At 31.5% G+C, this 14,436-nt stretch overlaps 1 protein-coding gene and 1 long non-coding RNA gene across 3 annotated transcripts in view; both read right to left on the reverse strand.

The window, feature by feature from the left end:
• Positions 1-14,436, reverse strand: part of LOC147801848 (uncharacterized) — a 288,458-nt gene that overhangs the window by 71,916 nt on the left and 202,106 nt on the right. The window lies entirely within an intron of this gene.
• LOC107454134 (aryl hydrocarbon receptor) overlaps positions 1-14,436 on the reverse strand; it is a 148,427-nt gene that overhangs the window by 28,569 nt on the left and 105,422 nt on the right. For both annotated transcript variants that reach the window (XM_016071206.4, XM_016071205.4), the window contains exons 6-10: positions 9,407-9,480; positions 9,156-9,337; positions 7,369-7,475; positions 3,845-3,986; positions 475-1,318 (exon numbers count right to left, since the gene is read on the reverse strand). In XM_016071206.4, the coding sequence (XP_015926692.1) occupies positions 475-1,318; positions 3,845-3,986; positions 7,369-7,475; positions 9,156-9,337; positions 9,407-9,480 (1,349 nt within the window). The remainder of the gene's footprint in view (positions 1-474; positions 1,319-3,844; positions 3,987-7,368; positions 7,476-9,155; positions 9,338-9,406; positions 9,481-14,436) is intronic.

Here is a 14,436-nt window from a genome sequence, read left to right on the forward strand (position 1 = left end):
AACATTTATAATTTGAGGAAGTTATTCAATTCTTGTCTGAACAGCTCTTATCTTTTCAGATCTGAGGACATTCGTGGAAGTTAGTTTAATTCGAAAGATACGACTGGAATTGTATTTAGCAATTCTATTTGAATGAAACAAACATTTATAATTTGAGGAAGTTATTCAATTCTTGTCTGAATAGCTCTTATCTTTGCAGATCTGAGAACATTCGTGGAAGTTAGTTTAATTCGGAAGATACGACTGGAATTGTATTTAGCAATTCTATTTGAATGAAAAAAACATTTATATTTTGAGGAAGTTATTCAATTCTTGTCTGAACAGCTCTTATCTTTTCAGATCTGAGGACATTCGTGGAAGTCAGTTTAATTCGAAAGATACGACTGGAATTGTATTTAGCAATTCTATTTGAATATAACAAACATTTATAATTTGAAGAAGTTATTGAGGTAAGAAGGATCTTTAAAAACTTACTGGATCTGGATGATAGGCAGTAGTCGTATAAGGAGCTACTTTTCCACTTGCAGGACTTGTACTATTCTGTGGGGAAGAAGATTTTGGCGTTGTAGCGGCACTCCATTTACATGCATTTGTATCTAGATGAGGACAAAGTTTTGAATCGAATATAGAATGACTAGTTGACAGAGAATTACCCCACATGAGTACACTCTGCCTAGTGTCATTTGTAAATGCTGATTTATTATCCTTAGAAATATCCCTGAGATGTGGTTTTAAAACATTAATACAATCTGTCGAAGGAAAACAGTTTAAATCAGCGCTTGTCATTAAGCGTACATCTTCACAACAAGATGGTTTATTATTTTGTTCTCCATTTAACTGGCAAGGATAGTATTTTTCCTCCTTAGCAAACTGGGAACCATCTGGGTAGGTAGAAAACCTAGCCATATCTAAAAATCCATTACTGGTGTATTGATGACTGTAATCAGGATAATATCCACCCAGATGTCTATAATGTAAAAAATTTTCAGCAGATAAGAATCTACTATTATCTATTGCAGCTGTGAATATATTTTGAGGTACCGTTGCATAGGGTGAAAGTCCATTTTCCGTTGAAGAGTACGTATACATATTATTATAAGGAGTATCTTCAATATAGGTATCCGGTACTTTTCTCTTACGACATGACAACAAGTCTCGTATTTGAGATTTATACCGTCTGTTACGTTGACAACGCATAATAAAGTCACTATCAGATAACATTCCACTGCGATCATTCATTGTTGCCAAACCGCTGTCTAAATATGTTACTTTGAAATCCATTGTACGCTTACCAAGCAAATCCCTTCCTTCTTCTTCCCTGGAAAAGACGAAGTATGAGATTTCTCAATAAACACAACCCACCTAACTACCTAGCCTTGTAGTTTTGAACTCAATACAATTTCTCCCGATCCAGGAGTTCCCTTGTCTTCTGGATTGAGTTCAAAATTACAAGGCTACGTAGTTGAACATTAGTATTAGGAACCCTAAAATTGGGTCGGCTGGTCAATGATGGTTATAAAATTAAGATAAAAATTATCAAAATAGCAAGATAAAAAAGGCTCTAGATTTGCAAAAGTTTTTGCAAAGGTTTTTTTTTTTGCAAAAGTTCTTAATACTCACAATACTGCATTGTTTGAACTCATAAAAATATACCAAAATTGAAAATAATTTAATAACTTTTATCTAGGAGAAAAAATACAATTTTTTTAAGAAAATTAATAGTTTTTTTTTTAAATATATAAGCTTTTGTCCATTTGAAAACCCTAGACAATTCTTTACGTTATGTAACCCTACGGCTTAAATGAACCATACATAATTACATTATATATATATATATATATATATATCTGTGTGTGTGTGTTACGTTAAAAGTGATAAACTGGTTATAATATATAATAACCGGTCGCTAAATTTGGTAAGTATGATACCTTTTTGATAATGTATCAAATTAGCCGTCATAATTCCCAACTCGTAATGATAAATATGATTATGACTGAGAGTAGAATAGAGTAAGACTACTCATTGGCGTAAGAGAGCACAAACAGTCAATAAATGGTTATTTGAAGTCATTTATTTAGCCTGAACAAAATTGGAATAAAAGACAGACTGGTGCTGTGAAATGAACAAAATAATTGCAAATAAAAATACAAACTGCGTAATTCTAGAGAAAGAAATTTTTTTTTTCGTTAAATGCTATTACTACAAATTACTAAATATTTTAAGAATGCTTATTTAAGCATATTAGACTGTTATGACATTTAGAATTACAAAGTTTGCCAGATTATTTGCACTTATCAGACTGGAGGTTGCTGCAAAGTCAAGCAGTTGAGCAAACTGAACGAATTTTCGTAAAGTTAGGGACTTCTACTACATTTACCGTTACGAGTTGGGAATCATGCAATAAAACTCGCTAATTTGATAAATTTTCAAAGATTTATCATACTTACCAAATTCAGTAGTGATTATGCATAATTACAGGTTATTATATATAATTACCAGTTTATTACTTGACATATATAAAATTTTTTAGTTATAGTTTGGCTTTGCGTTTAAGGTAGAAATAATCTGTCCTTTTCTTTGACAAAAAGTTTCATAAATCTGTAAAGTAACAATATATATAATATTTTATAATATATTTTTTAATAATATTACATATAAAATAATAAAATTCAAAGTAGAGAAGGGGAAACGTAATGAAAATCTCGCGATTCACTACTGAAAACCTTGTCGAAACTTTGTCAGAGGAAGGAGGATAAATTGAGACTTTCTTATTACACCTTCCTTACTAGTGATTTGACAGATTTGATTGTACTCAGTGCTTAAATATTACCCTCTTTATGTTAAAGGTGTTTCTTAATGATCACATTTGAAAGTTGGGAATCTCAGATTAATCATTGAAAAAAAACAAAAAAACACGATTGAAACCTGGTGATTCATTGCTGTGTAGTAAAAAACATCCTTATTATTTAACTGCCTTCTGAAAATTGTTTCGAATAAACCTTTTTTATTCCTCCGAGTTTTCTCCGGCAATAAAACAGGTTTTTCCTCAGTAGTGATTCGTTATGTTTTAATAATGCTTATCTAAATGCTGCCTCCAATTCGTTTTATATGTTGACAAGATTTTTTAAAGCATAATCATTGAGGATCATACACTATAGATATTGAAATTAACATTTTGAAAAAAACTTCTGAATCTAAAAATATTTTCTTTTATATGCATGTTTGAGAACAATGAATGTTGAATATTCCAAATAAATTAATAATTGTTACTATGGAGAATTAATATTATTTTTCTGTACTTATAATAATATTGAAAATAAAATTTTTTAAGAAAGATTTTGAAATTCAAATCATTTCATTCATTTCCTTGTTTAAGAACAATGAATGTTGAATATTCCAAATAAATTTGTTACTATAGAGAGTTAATATTATTCTTCTGTATCATAAATTTATGTCATATTGGTTTATTAAGAGGACGCCATACCACGGGAGAGCTAATTCTCCTCCATTACTAATTTAGAATTGAAAAAGAAGAAAAAGTGAATTGAGGCAAGCCTAGAATAAGACATGAATTGCTGAAAACAAATTGTTGGACTTCTCCATAACGTAATCCTAAGTTATCTTCGCGTCATTTATTTTCGTTTTGATGTTTTCTTTTCAGTAACTTCATGGCTTGTTTTAGGTTTGTCTGAACTCACTTTAAATTAGTTATGGAAGTGAATTTGCAACGAAAAATTTCTCTCGTGCTATGGCGTCCCTTGAAGTAGTACAGCTTATTCAAAACAGGGAAATGTTTTAGACCTATAAAAGTTGATATATTTGAATAATTTTCTTATATACTTACATTAAAGGTCTGTGGGTGCAAAGTATAAAATCTGGTTTGCTGTTTTTGTAAACTAGTCTAGCACTAGTCTGTAACCATTGATATTTGAGATCCTTTGCAAGAAGTCTATAAGCTATAAGTCCCGAGGCACCTGTTTTCAGCACTAAAAAGAAATAAGATGCGCTTTCATGTTACTATACTTAATGACACTTTCAAATAACTAGACGAGTGAGGTATTGTATGTTTTTTAACGTTCAAGTGAATGAGACAAAAGAATACTCAATAAATAACAGTTTAGAAGAAAAGTACAAGTAGAAGCAGGAATAAAATTGTAGAATATTGCGAGTCCTTGTGCTTCATTTCATTAGATTTAATGCAAAAAAATTTCTCAAATTAGTCAATAGATACAATGTAAACATTGTATATTTTGTATCCATTATTCACACCTCTAAGCTATTAGATTCTTGAGTTTAGTTTTATTTGGAATAATATATACGCGTGATAAAATACTTCACTTGTCTAACTTGTTACTAGACTGTAATGCAAAAAGTGCAAATAAGTACGTGTCAAAAAATAGATTTATCAATAAAACTTGTGAAATATTAGCTCTATTGTATGTTCTCATTCAAATCAACATAACCAAAATACATAGGAGTTTATATTTCTATATAATGTTCCTTTTTGTTACATAAAATCGTTGTAAGTACAGAAGAGCATTGGATAAATCCACTGTTAGTGAAAACATTGGTTAAGTGCCATTTAACCGGCCTTCCGAATGTTTCTCCTACTCTATCCTCAGTAGATATTCCAATGCCGTCAATTCATCCGTAAATACAGGGTGATTTTGTTGGCCTCTCTTTCAGGGGCACCATATTAGGTGGGCCAACGTCGCTCCCACAACAGCCATGCCTTGCCCGGGATTCGAACCCAGAACCTTTCTAATGTAATGACAGTTCCCTACACAGGCCGGTCGGCTTCCTCAGTAGATATTAAAATGTCGAATAAATATCATAATTTCAACAAAAAAAATGAATATCAAATCTGACAAAAAATATTTCGGACATTCACCAAATCGACTATGCGTTATTGACATATGCAGGTGAAAGTCGACATTCTCTTGATTTTGGTCATTCACGGGAACATGTACATTCGTTTTTTAAGAAAAGGTCGATGAACCCAGCATTTCTCTGACAGACGTTGTTTTTTAAAAATCAACTCCAAGGGAGCAATTGCTTTTCTTTTTTGGAGACCACGATTTATATTTCAAGTTATTTAAAATTTTAAATTTTTTACTGAAGGAGAAAACAGTGAAAATATATTTAAATAATATGTATCAGTTCTAGAAGCTATCGGTTCCCAAGATATGGGCCAAAAGTTTGCTTCTAACAGTGTGGTACTGGGTCTTGGACGCTGGTCAATTTTGTCTTAGTTGTGTCAGATTTTCGGATAATTCACTTGTCTTAGTGGATTGCCCCTTTTTTTAATTATATATATATATATATATATATATATATATATATATATATATATATATATATATATATATATATATATATATATATATATATATATATATATATATATATATATATATATATATATATATATATATATATATATATATATATATATATATATATCGGAAATGCCAGCAAGAAGAGAAAATTATTCCGGAGTAAAGAAATTTCGAGAATGCGTTTGTCTGAGTAGCATATTTAATTAATTAAAGTTTCAAGATCACAGGTTAATGCAATTAAGAGAAAAACCATTTCAAATGTTAAATACTAATAGTAGTACACGAATAAGAGGTGTGACTACCAGAATTTTTAATGCAAGCATGTAAACTGGAATGTCTTTTTGGGAGTTTCTTGCCTGTTGCACTTAGTCAGCCAATACAGGGATGCTGGCTGTGGATGACATTGAAGTTGTCGTCCAATGATGTCGCATATTGGCGAAAGTACAACATTCTGTACAGCATGTTTGGGTCACAACAGCAGTATGAGGGTTATCCTGGTGGAAAATACCCCCTCAAATGCTGCTCACGAATCGTAACAAAACAAGTTGACATATGAATTTGCACTGCCCCCCAGACCATAACTCTAGATGTAGTATCTAGGTCGGAACTCACTTTCCAACCAATCATTTGCACCAAGACAGAACCGACTTTCATCACAAAGCAAAATAGATCTTTCTCAAGTGAGCTCTAATTCAACACCACTCACTTCGGCAGTGACTTGGAGTGAGCGTCTCCCTCTGAACTGTATTTGAAGTAACTGATTTCTAAGAGTTTTTTGTGTCACTGCACTGCAGCTCGAAATTCTGATACCCTCTGAGTAGTGCCAAAACCCGGTTTTCTTGAACCTTCCCTTGGCCACTGCTGAAGCAGGCGCAGTGATGGCTCAGAGGATTGAGCTTTCGCCTTCTAATGAAATGAACTGGGTTCGAATCCCAGTGATGACTGGTCGATACGAATTCACCATCAGGCTTGCACCGACCACAGTGTGGATGTTAATTTTTCTCAATGGCAGACGAATCACGGGTCCCCTTGCCGTCTGGCCAACCATGAGAACTCTCCATGTAACGCAAATGCGGGTTAGTTCCATCAAGAAGTCCTCCACGAAGGCAAATTTCTCCCAATACTTGATCCAGTCTTTCTGGCTCAAAATTACGAGGAGTTGAAGCCCAAATATTGGGTTATAAAATAATGGATTCTCTTCTGCAGAAAGAAAATCTACCTCAGTTATACATTGTTCTCAGAGGCATTCTTCACTGTGTCAAAATTTAACGCAACCCTCATTTTCATGTTCACAGTGTCGATCTTTTATTTAGCCTTCTTGGTAACTATATATTTATATACTTCCTATTTGTATTTAATTTTAACGTATTGTATTACAATGTTCACCAATTGATACGCACGGTTTTATCCGAGTAAAAACAATAAAGCTGTATATTATAATTAAGATTTTACATGGAATCTTATACAATAATTTAGTCAATCTATATATATTTATAAATTTGATAGTCCCCACAACTAAAAATTTTAAGAAGCACTCATATAAGCCAGATATCGAAATAATAAATTAATTGAGAAGTGGGCAGCCTGGTCAGTAGGGCGTTGGGTCCCGAGAGTTCGTGGATTCGAACAACGCCGGCCGAGGACTCCCTATGTAGTTGGTGACTGATGCTCGTTAAAATTCTGTCGAGTCGCAAAGTCCTCCATGTTCCCATAACAGATCAATACCTCTGGGGGTACTGGATTGGAGATCGATCGTTCTCTGATTCAGGTCAAAATTACGATCTGTGGATGAATGAATGGATGTATGAATGGGTCCGCCTTATAAAACAGGTGTTACGTATGATGTGGCAGAAGTCGAATTCTCGGCCATAGATGGCGCCACTGAAAAACAAGAATCTCACACTCTGCCTTAAATTTGCTCGGTTTCACCCAGCAGGCTTGCCCGTGTGGCAAGTGGCATTAGAACCAGTCAACCAATTGAGAAGTACACTAAATACAGGATGCGTATATAATTAAGAAGACAACTTACATTCCTGATGTGCACTGGCAACATAAGCGAGATCATCGTAATGAACAAGATCATAACCACCTTTATTCGAAAGTTCAGAATCAGAAAATCCTAGAAGTTGTTTTCCCCTAAAATATTTTGAAAAATAATAACAGAAATTTAAATTAATTACATTACATTTCCATTACAAATTTATAAAAACAGCTTAAAAAATTTTTTTTCAATGCGAAGTTTTGAAAATTAAATTTAAAAATTATTTTTCACGAGCATTAATGCTTGCCAATAAAAAACGATAGGGGTGAATGTTTAAGCTTATGTTGAGGAAAATTTTTTATTTGATTTTATTTATTTTCTAGTTACTTAAAACGTTTTTCTATCAAATTTAATTAAAAAATAAACTTCTTACATTTGAAGGTAAAACTAAGTACCATATCTCAAATTTACAAATGTTTCAAGATATATTTTGACTTAAGAAAATTATACTATTTTTTGTTCTTTTTTGTTTTAGCAAAATAAAAGAAAGAGGTTAATTTTGCTGATCTCTATTGTATTTTGAACTGGTTGAAGTTATGAGGTGTCAATATTTAGCAGAAATATAATCGCCTGTCAACTTATTATTGCTTGCAAAATGTTGTGTAAATATACATTCATTGGATGTTAAAATAAGTTACAAGAGAGCACTACTAGAAGGTTATGTAGAAATTGACAAGTCTTAAACGTCTTATTGTAAGTTTGCTCATCTGGTAACAACATAACCTTCAAATATTAGTGATTCCGTATTAGCGTTACATAATTTTTTTCGTGTAAAAATGTCTGTGCGAAATAAGCGTAACTTGCGGGAACTTTTGATTTACTTCTTTAATTTGAAGAGATCTGCGCCTGAGGAGCATCGATTGCTTGGAGAAGCATGTGGTGAGGCTGCTTTAAGTGAGAGAAGTTATCGTGTCAGAAGTTTAAAAACAGTGAGTTTGACGTGGAAGACAAAGAATGCAGTGGAAGGCCGAAATTGTACGAAGACAAGGAATTATTGGATTCGTCCGAGAAGCAAAAAGAATTTGCTCTTACATTACAGTGACTCAGCAAGCAATTTCATATCGTTTAAAATGGTTGGGAATGATCTAAAAACAAGGAAGTTTGTTCCATGCGAACTGAAGCCAAGAGACATTGAAAATTGCTACTTGGAAGTACAATGGTAAGCTGTATTTGCCAGATTATTACCTATTCCGGTCAATGACAGTCTGATCAGAAATTTACATCATTTGAAGAAACCGAGGGTCGATTCGTGATTATCCTCGGAAGACGACGTGGTATCTGAATGCTCCCCAAAAGATTTGAAAAAGTAGTGTCTAGTAATGGAGAAAACTTTGAATAAAAGATAGTGTACTGTTATTTCATAATAAACTGCTCATTTTTGATAGCTTTATTTTTACTCCCATTAGATTACTTTTTTATTACGTTTATGACTAGTCGAATTTATCTTAGATAATACAAGCTACTTAAAATCTTCATTAAAAATAAGTCACATGAATTCAAACAATTTCAGAAGAAAGGAACTCAAATTGAGGGGTATTTCAATTTTTAAACTTTGTACATTAGGTATGTATACAGATAACTCAATCGGTACTTTTCCGTTAGCGAAAAATCGCCAAATAACGTATAATTCCGCCAAGTTATGGTTGTTGGAAATCTTTTGGTTGCAAGAAATTAGTTGCAAGAAATTTGAAGTTCTACATTATTCGGCGATTTTTCACTTGCGCCCAGCTAACGGAACACTCTATCATTTTAAAATAAATAAATAAATTGCATACCTTGTGTCCATTGAGACTAGAGATAAATCCAACTTATGTTTGCTTTTAAACATGGAATCTTTTTGAGGCATTTCAAGTAAGGATGGAGGACCAAACGGTGTGCAGACAGCAAACAATGCTAAAGGTGGTTCTTTCTGATTTTGCCCATGAAGAATTTTGATTCGCCCTCGAATGTCTAATCTCTGAAATATTCACACAATAAGTTGCATTCAAATATTTAGAAAATAATATAAGAGTCAAACTTTTCTTACCAAAAATCCGGATGTATTGTCCAAAAGACAGCGAAAACGAACGGTGAAATTTCGCTCCAGATATTGACAGTTTTCTGAAACATTAAATCTTAGTTAATCCTTTCAGGAAAACAAGTTTTCATTCATCATCCATTAGTTTCCTTCTTTTTTTTAATGGTTTTTATGGATTCATTAATTACAAGAAATTAAGAGCTCGATTATCTCTAGAGGATCGATTTTAATGTACAATACAAACAAATAGCCATTCAACAATTGTAATACACACGGAGGATCGTACGTAACACTCGTTGGAGTATGAAACAGCGGTTGCAGAGTAAACAAAAAAAGGGGTTAATAGGGTGTGGTCCCTTCTTACAGATATACAGGCCTTTTAGCGTCATTTCATACTTGAAATAAGGCAGTTTATCATTTCTTGTGACAATTAGCCTGAATTGTCTTGTGGCAATTTCATGCCTCCAACGCACGATCATGCGTGCGTATTAAAATTATTGAATGGTTATTTGTTTTGGATTGTATCAATGTATTTACGCATCAAATGTTATTAAAATCGATCCAGTTGTTCTAGAGATAATCAGCAGTGTGTTTTAGACCAACCAAAATCTTTAATATTAAGTGCATTCCTAAAGGAATTATAGAAGCCATATTTTTGCTGATATTGGGCTCTATTTTGAGGGCGTCAACTTTATATGTTATTAAAAAAAAACTTTCTTTAAATAACTACAGTACATTATGATGGGCTAAGCAAATATTATTTCTTCTCATATTGTTAGGTATTGATGCGTATTTTCCATGGAGTATAAACAATACTGTATATTATGTCGCGTAATTAAAAGGAAAATATATGACACTTTTTTAGAGTATTACGATGTCCTTATTACAATATTTAAAGTACTTGTGACTTGTGTAAATTATTAGTTATCGATGAAAACACAATCAAGGCACCCCAAAGTTATTTAAAAGAATATTAACCAAACTGCGAAACCAGGAAATGAGTTTCCTGATACGGGACACTGTCAAGATAGCACCTAAACATATTAAACAAGTAAATTCCATTTGTTATAATGTTAAAACATTCAAGGAAATAAAAAATATTCCTTTTTGTGTGCGCTTATTTCATTTTCATTTATAAAGTTTATGCAAAAAAATTGTCTTCTTTAACATCATTACTTTCCAGACTTTTGGGCAGACGATATTATCAAAACACATTAAACAATAGCACGTAAATTCTATTTGTTATACGTAAACGCGTAAATTCTATTTGTTGTAATGTTAAAACATTCAAAGAAAAAGTAAAATATTCTTTTTGTGTGCGCTTATTTCATTTTCATTTATAAAGTTTAGGCAAAAAAATTGCCTTCTTTAACATCATTACTTTCCAGACTTTTGGGCAGACGATATTATCAAAACACATTAAACAGTAACAGGTAAATTCTATTTGTTATACGTAAACACTTAAATTCTATTTGTTGTAATGTTAAAACATTCAAGGAAAAAGTAAAATATTCCTTTTTGTGTGCGCTTATTTCATTTTCATTTATAAAGTTTAGGCAAAAAAATTGCCTTCTTTAACATCATTACTTTCCAGACTTTTGGGCAGACGATATTATCAAAACACATTAAACAGTAACACGTAAATTCTATTTGTTATACGTAAACACGTAAATTCTATTTGTTGCAATGTTAAAACATTCAAGGAAAAAGTAAAATATTCCTTTTTGTGTGCGCTTATTTCATTTTCATTTATAAAGTTTAGGCAAAAAAATTGTCTTCTTTAACATCATTACTTTCCAGACTTTTGGGCAGACGATATCATCAAAACACATTAAACAGCAACACGTAAATTCTATTTATTATACGTAAACACGTAAATTCTATTTGTTGTAATGTTAAAACATTCAAGGAAAAAGTAAAATATTCCTTTTTGTGTGCGCTTATTTCATTTTCATTTATAAAGTTTAGGCAAAAAAATTGCCTTCTTTAACATCATTACTTTCCAGACTTTTGGGCAGACGATATTATCAAAACACATTAAACAGTAACACGTAAATTCTATTTGTTATACGTAAACACGTAAATTCTATTTGTTGTAATGTTAAAACATTCAAGGAAAAAGGAAAATATTCCTTTTTGTGTGCGCTTATTTCATTTTCATTTATAAAGTTTAGGCAAAAAAATTGTCTTCTTTAACATCATTACTTTCCAGACTTTTGGGCAGACGATATCATCAAAACACATTAAACAGTAACACGTAAATTCTATTTATTATACGTAAACACGTAAATTCTATTTGTTGTAATGTTAAAACATTCAAGGAAAAAGTAAAATATTCCTTTTTGTGTGCGCTTATTTCATTTTCATTTATAAAGTTCAGGCAAAAAAATTGTCTTCTTTAACATCATTACTTTCCAGACTTTTGGACAGATGATTGAATTTACGGTGTAGGATGATTTAATTCACCGTTCATTAGCAGTAAAAAGATAAAAAAAAATTATAAATATGAGAAAGTAAAGTTGCATATTAGTAGAGTTGCAATCATTGGCAAACACCCGGGTTTTACCCGGGAATTAAGCGGATTCTTTTGGAAAGGAAAATTGAATTTTCATTCAAAATAAGCATTCAACTCAAGGCATTTTTCAGCGGAAGTGCTGGAAGTTTATCGCAAGAAGCATTACTAAGCTGATTAACTTTTTAAAATTTTTACTTAATCTTTGAAAAATAACGTCATTTTTAATATCTTAAGCTAGCGATGCCTAAAAATGTGAAATTATATTTTTTAATAATCGTAATCTATATTTTTAGCCGATATTTTTTGAAAAATGTTTAATAACATAGAAATTAAACTCAGTAATTTTTTCTAATAAAATTATAAATGTAAAATATTAAATTTAAAATTGACATTTTAATAAAGTGTTGAGAGATTATTTAAATGGATGAATTATTAAATTGCTGCCATTGTTCAGTTAAAGCTGAACAATAATTCTGCTCAAAAGCAAACGTTACGCAGTATTTTTTTTTTTTTTTTTTAATATTGCAGCTATTATATTCCATAAATTAATCTCACACTTGATATAGGAAAAAAAGGCAATTTTGTTTATCTTCAAAATTTCCTGAAACTTTGGGTTTAATCAACTATCCTCAGGATTTTTTTTTCTAATGTTAGGATTTTTAAGAAAGAATGTTTCAAAAAGTTGACCTCAAATATGCTAAATATTTAATCCTAATTATTAATTAAGTCACGAGACCAAAAAAAGTAGTTTCTCAGAAAGAACATACCTTTTTCGACGGAACTATCAAAGTGAGGATAGCCACGCGGTCTGTTAAATACTGTCCCAATAATTTACAGTCCCTGCTCAAATTATTAAACGCACTATAAGATTCTATGTAAAATTATAACTATCAGGTGATACTATACAGCTTTATTGTTTTGACGAGACCGCACTTCTTTACGCTCCTGTATCAATTAGTTAACATTCTAATGCAATACCTTAAAAATAAATACAAATAGGAAGTATATTAAAAATCTCCCGAATAAAAACCCATTACATGTATGTTTAAATATAAAAGTATTGCATATAAACTCGTGCAAATCATGTCATTATTAAAAAACTACAGTGCGTTTAATAATTTGATCGAATTATTATAATATACTAATACAATTCTGGATCGATATGATAAACATTCTATATTTATATAATATATACACTAATTTATTTAATAGTCAAATTTATATTATATATCGTCTAATTGAACCAATTGATGCACGAACGTAAACAAGTGCAAACCGGTTTCAATCACGTAAAAATACTTAAAGTGCGTCGAATAATTTCTCCAGGGAGTGTAATTCTATTTTCTGCATATTTCACGTTATCTCGGGAATTTTAGAAGCGGATGTAAAAATGTTTTCCTTACAACTATAAATTTTATTTATCCACACATAATTCCATACAAAAATTATTTTTTTATAATCTACTATTTCTTATTATTTAAATTTAAAAACGGTCAAAATAATTTTGAATTGGATGGTAGTCAAATTTTACATCGTTTAAAGCTATGTAATTTTTATTGCAAAATACGAAATTTCCCCGAAATTGGTTTAAGAGATTCTGCGTTAAAAAAATATTTAAAAAAAATAAATCATACTCTTAAATTTTAATTTCTCCCATATAAGCTAAATTTTACTTCAATTCTCTAAGATGTTGATCGTTTTTTAAATTGTTAATCGGAATTCTAAAACAAAAACTGAAGTGAATTTTGCAAATATTAATTAAATACTAATACTAATAAAAGTGTCAAACTATCAATTAAAACTGAGTTAGTTTTAGAAAATCTGACAATTTTTTATTAAGGTTAATTTGTATTAGACATCATTTTTCTTTTCATTACTTATACATTTCAGCCAACAAAACCAAATGAGACATTTGTTTAAGTAATTCTAATCAAATTAGTTTGCATACTTGGTTAATTGAAACTAATCTATTTGCTTGGTTTATTTGAAGAAAAGGAATCAATTTCCTTATAGAGTTTAAATGAGCTTATTTCGACTTATTTCATTTACAAATGAACACTAAAGTAGTCGAACATACCAAATCACTGATTCGAATTGATAAGTATATTTATTGGGCTGGCAACAAGGTTCCTGCCGTTTTTTTTTTCGTCATTTCTTCTTCATTATTATTATTATCATTTGGCATGTCATTAGGTGTTTTGATGTTGTCGTCGGCCATGAAGGCAGAGGGGGTGCGATGGTTCTTTTTTTCCAGGGGCGTCATCTATGGCCAAGAATTCGAACTCTGCCATACCCATGCGTCACACCCGTTTTATAGGGCGGACCCATTCATACATCCATTTATTCATCCATCGATCGTTATTTTGACCTGAACCAGGGACCGATAAACCTCCAATTCATTACCACCCAGAGGCATAATTTGTTATGGGACTTTGTGACCTGACAAACTTAACGTGCACTAGTCACCATTACGAATCCAGCCGGGAGATTGCCCGCCTTGATTCTAGCTCCCATCTCACGAGTC

Source organism: Parasteatoda tepidariorum, chromosome 11 (genome assembly GCF_982258835.1).
Source record: "Parasteatoda tepidariorum strain Cologne lab strain chromosome 11, Ptep-v5.0, whole genome shotgun sequence".
NCBI classification, from domain to species: Eukaryota; Metazoa; Arthropoda; class Arachnida; order Araneae; family Theridiidae; genus Parasteatoda; species Parasteatoda tepidariorum.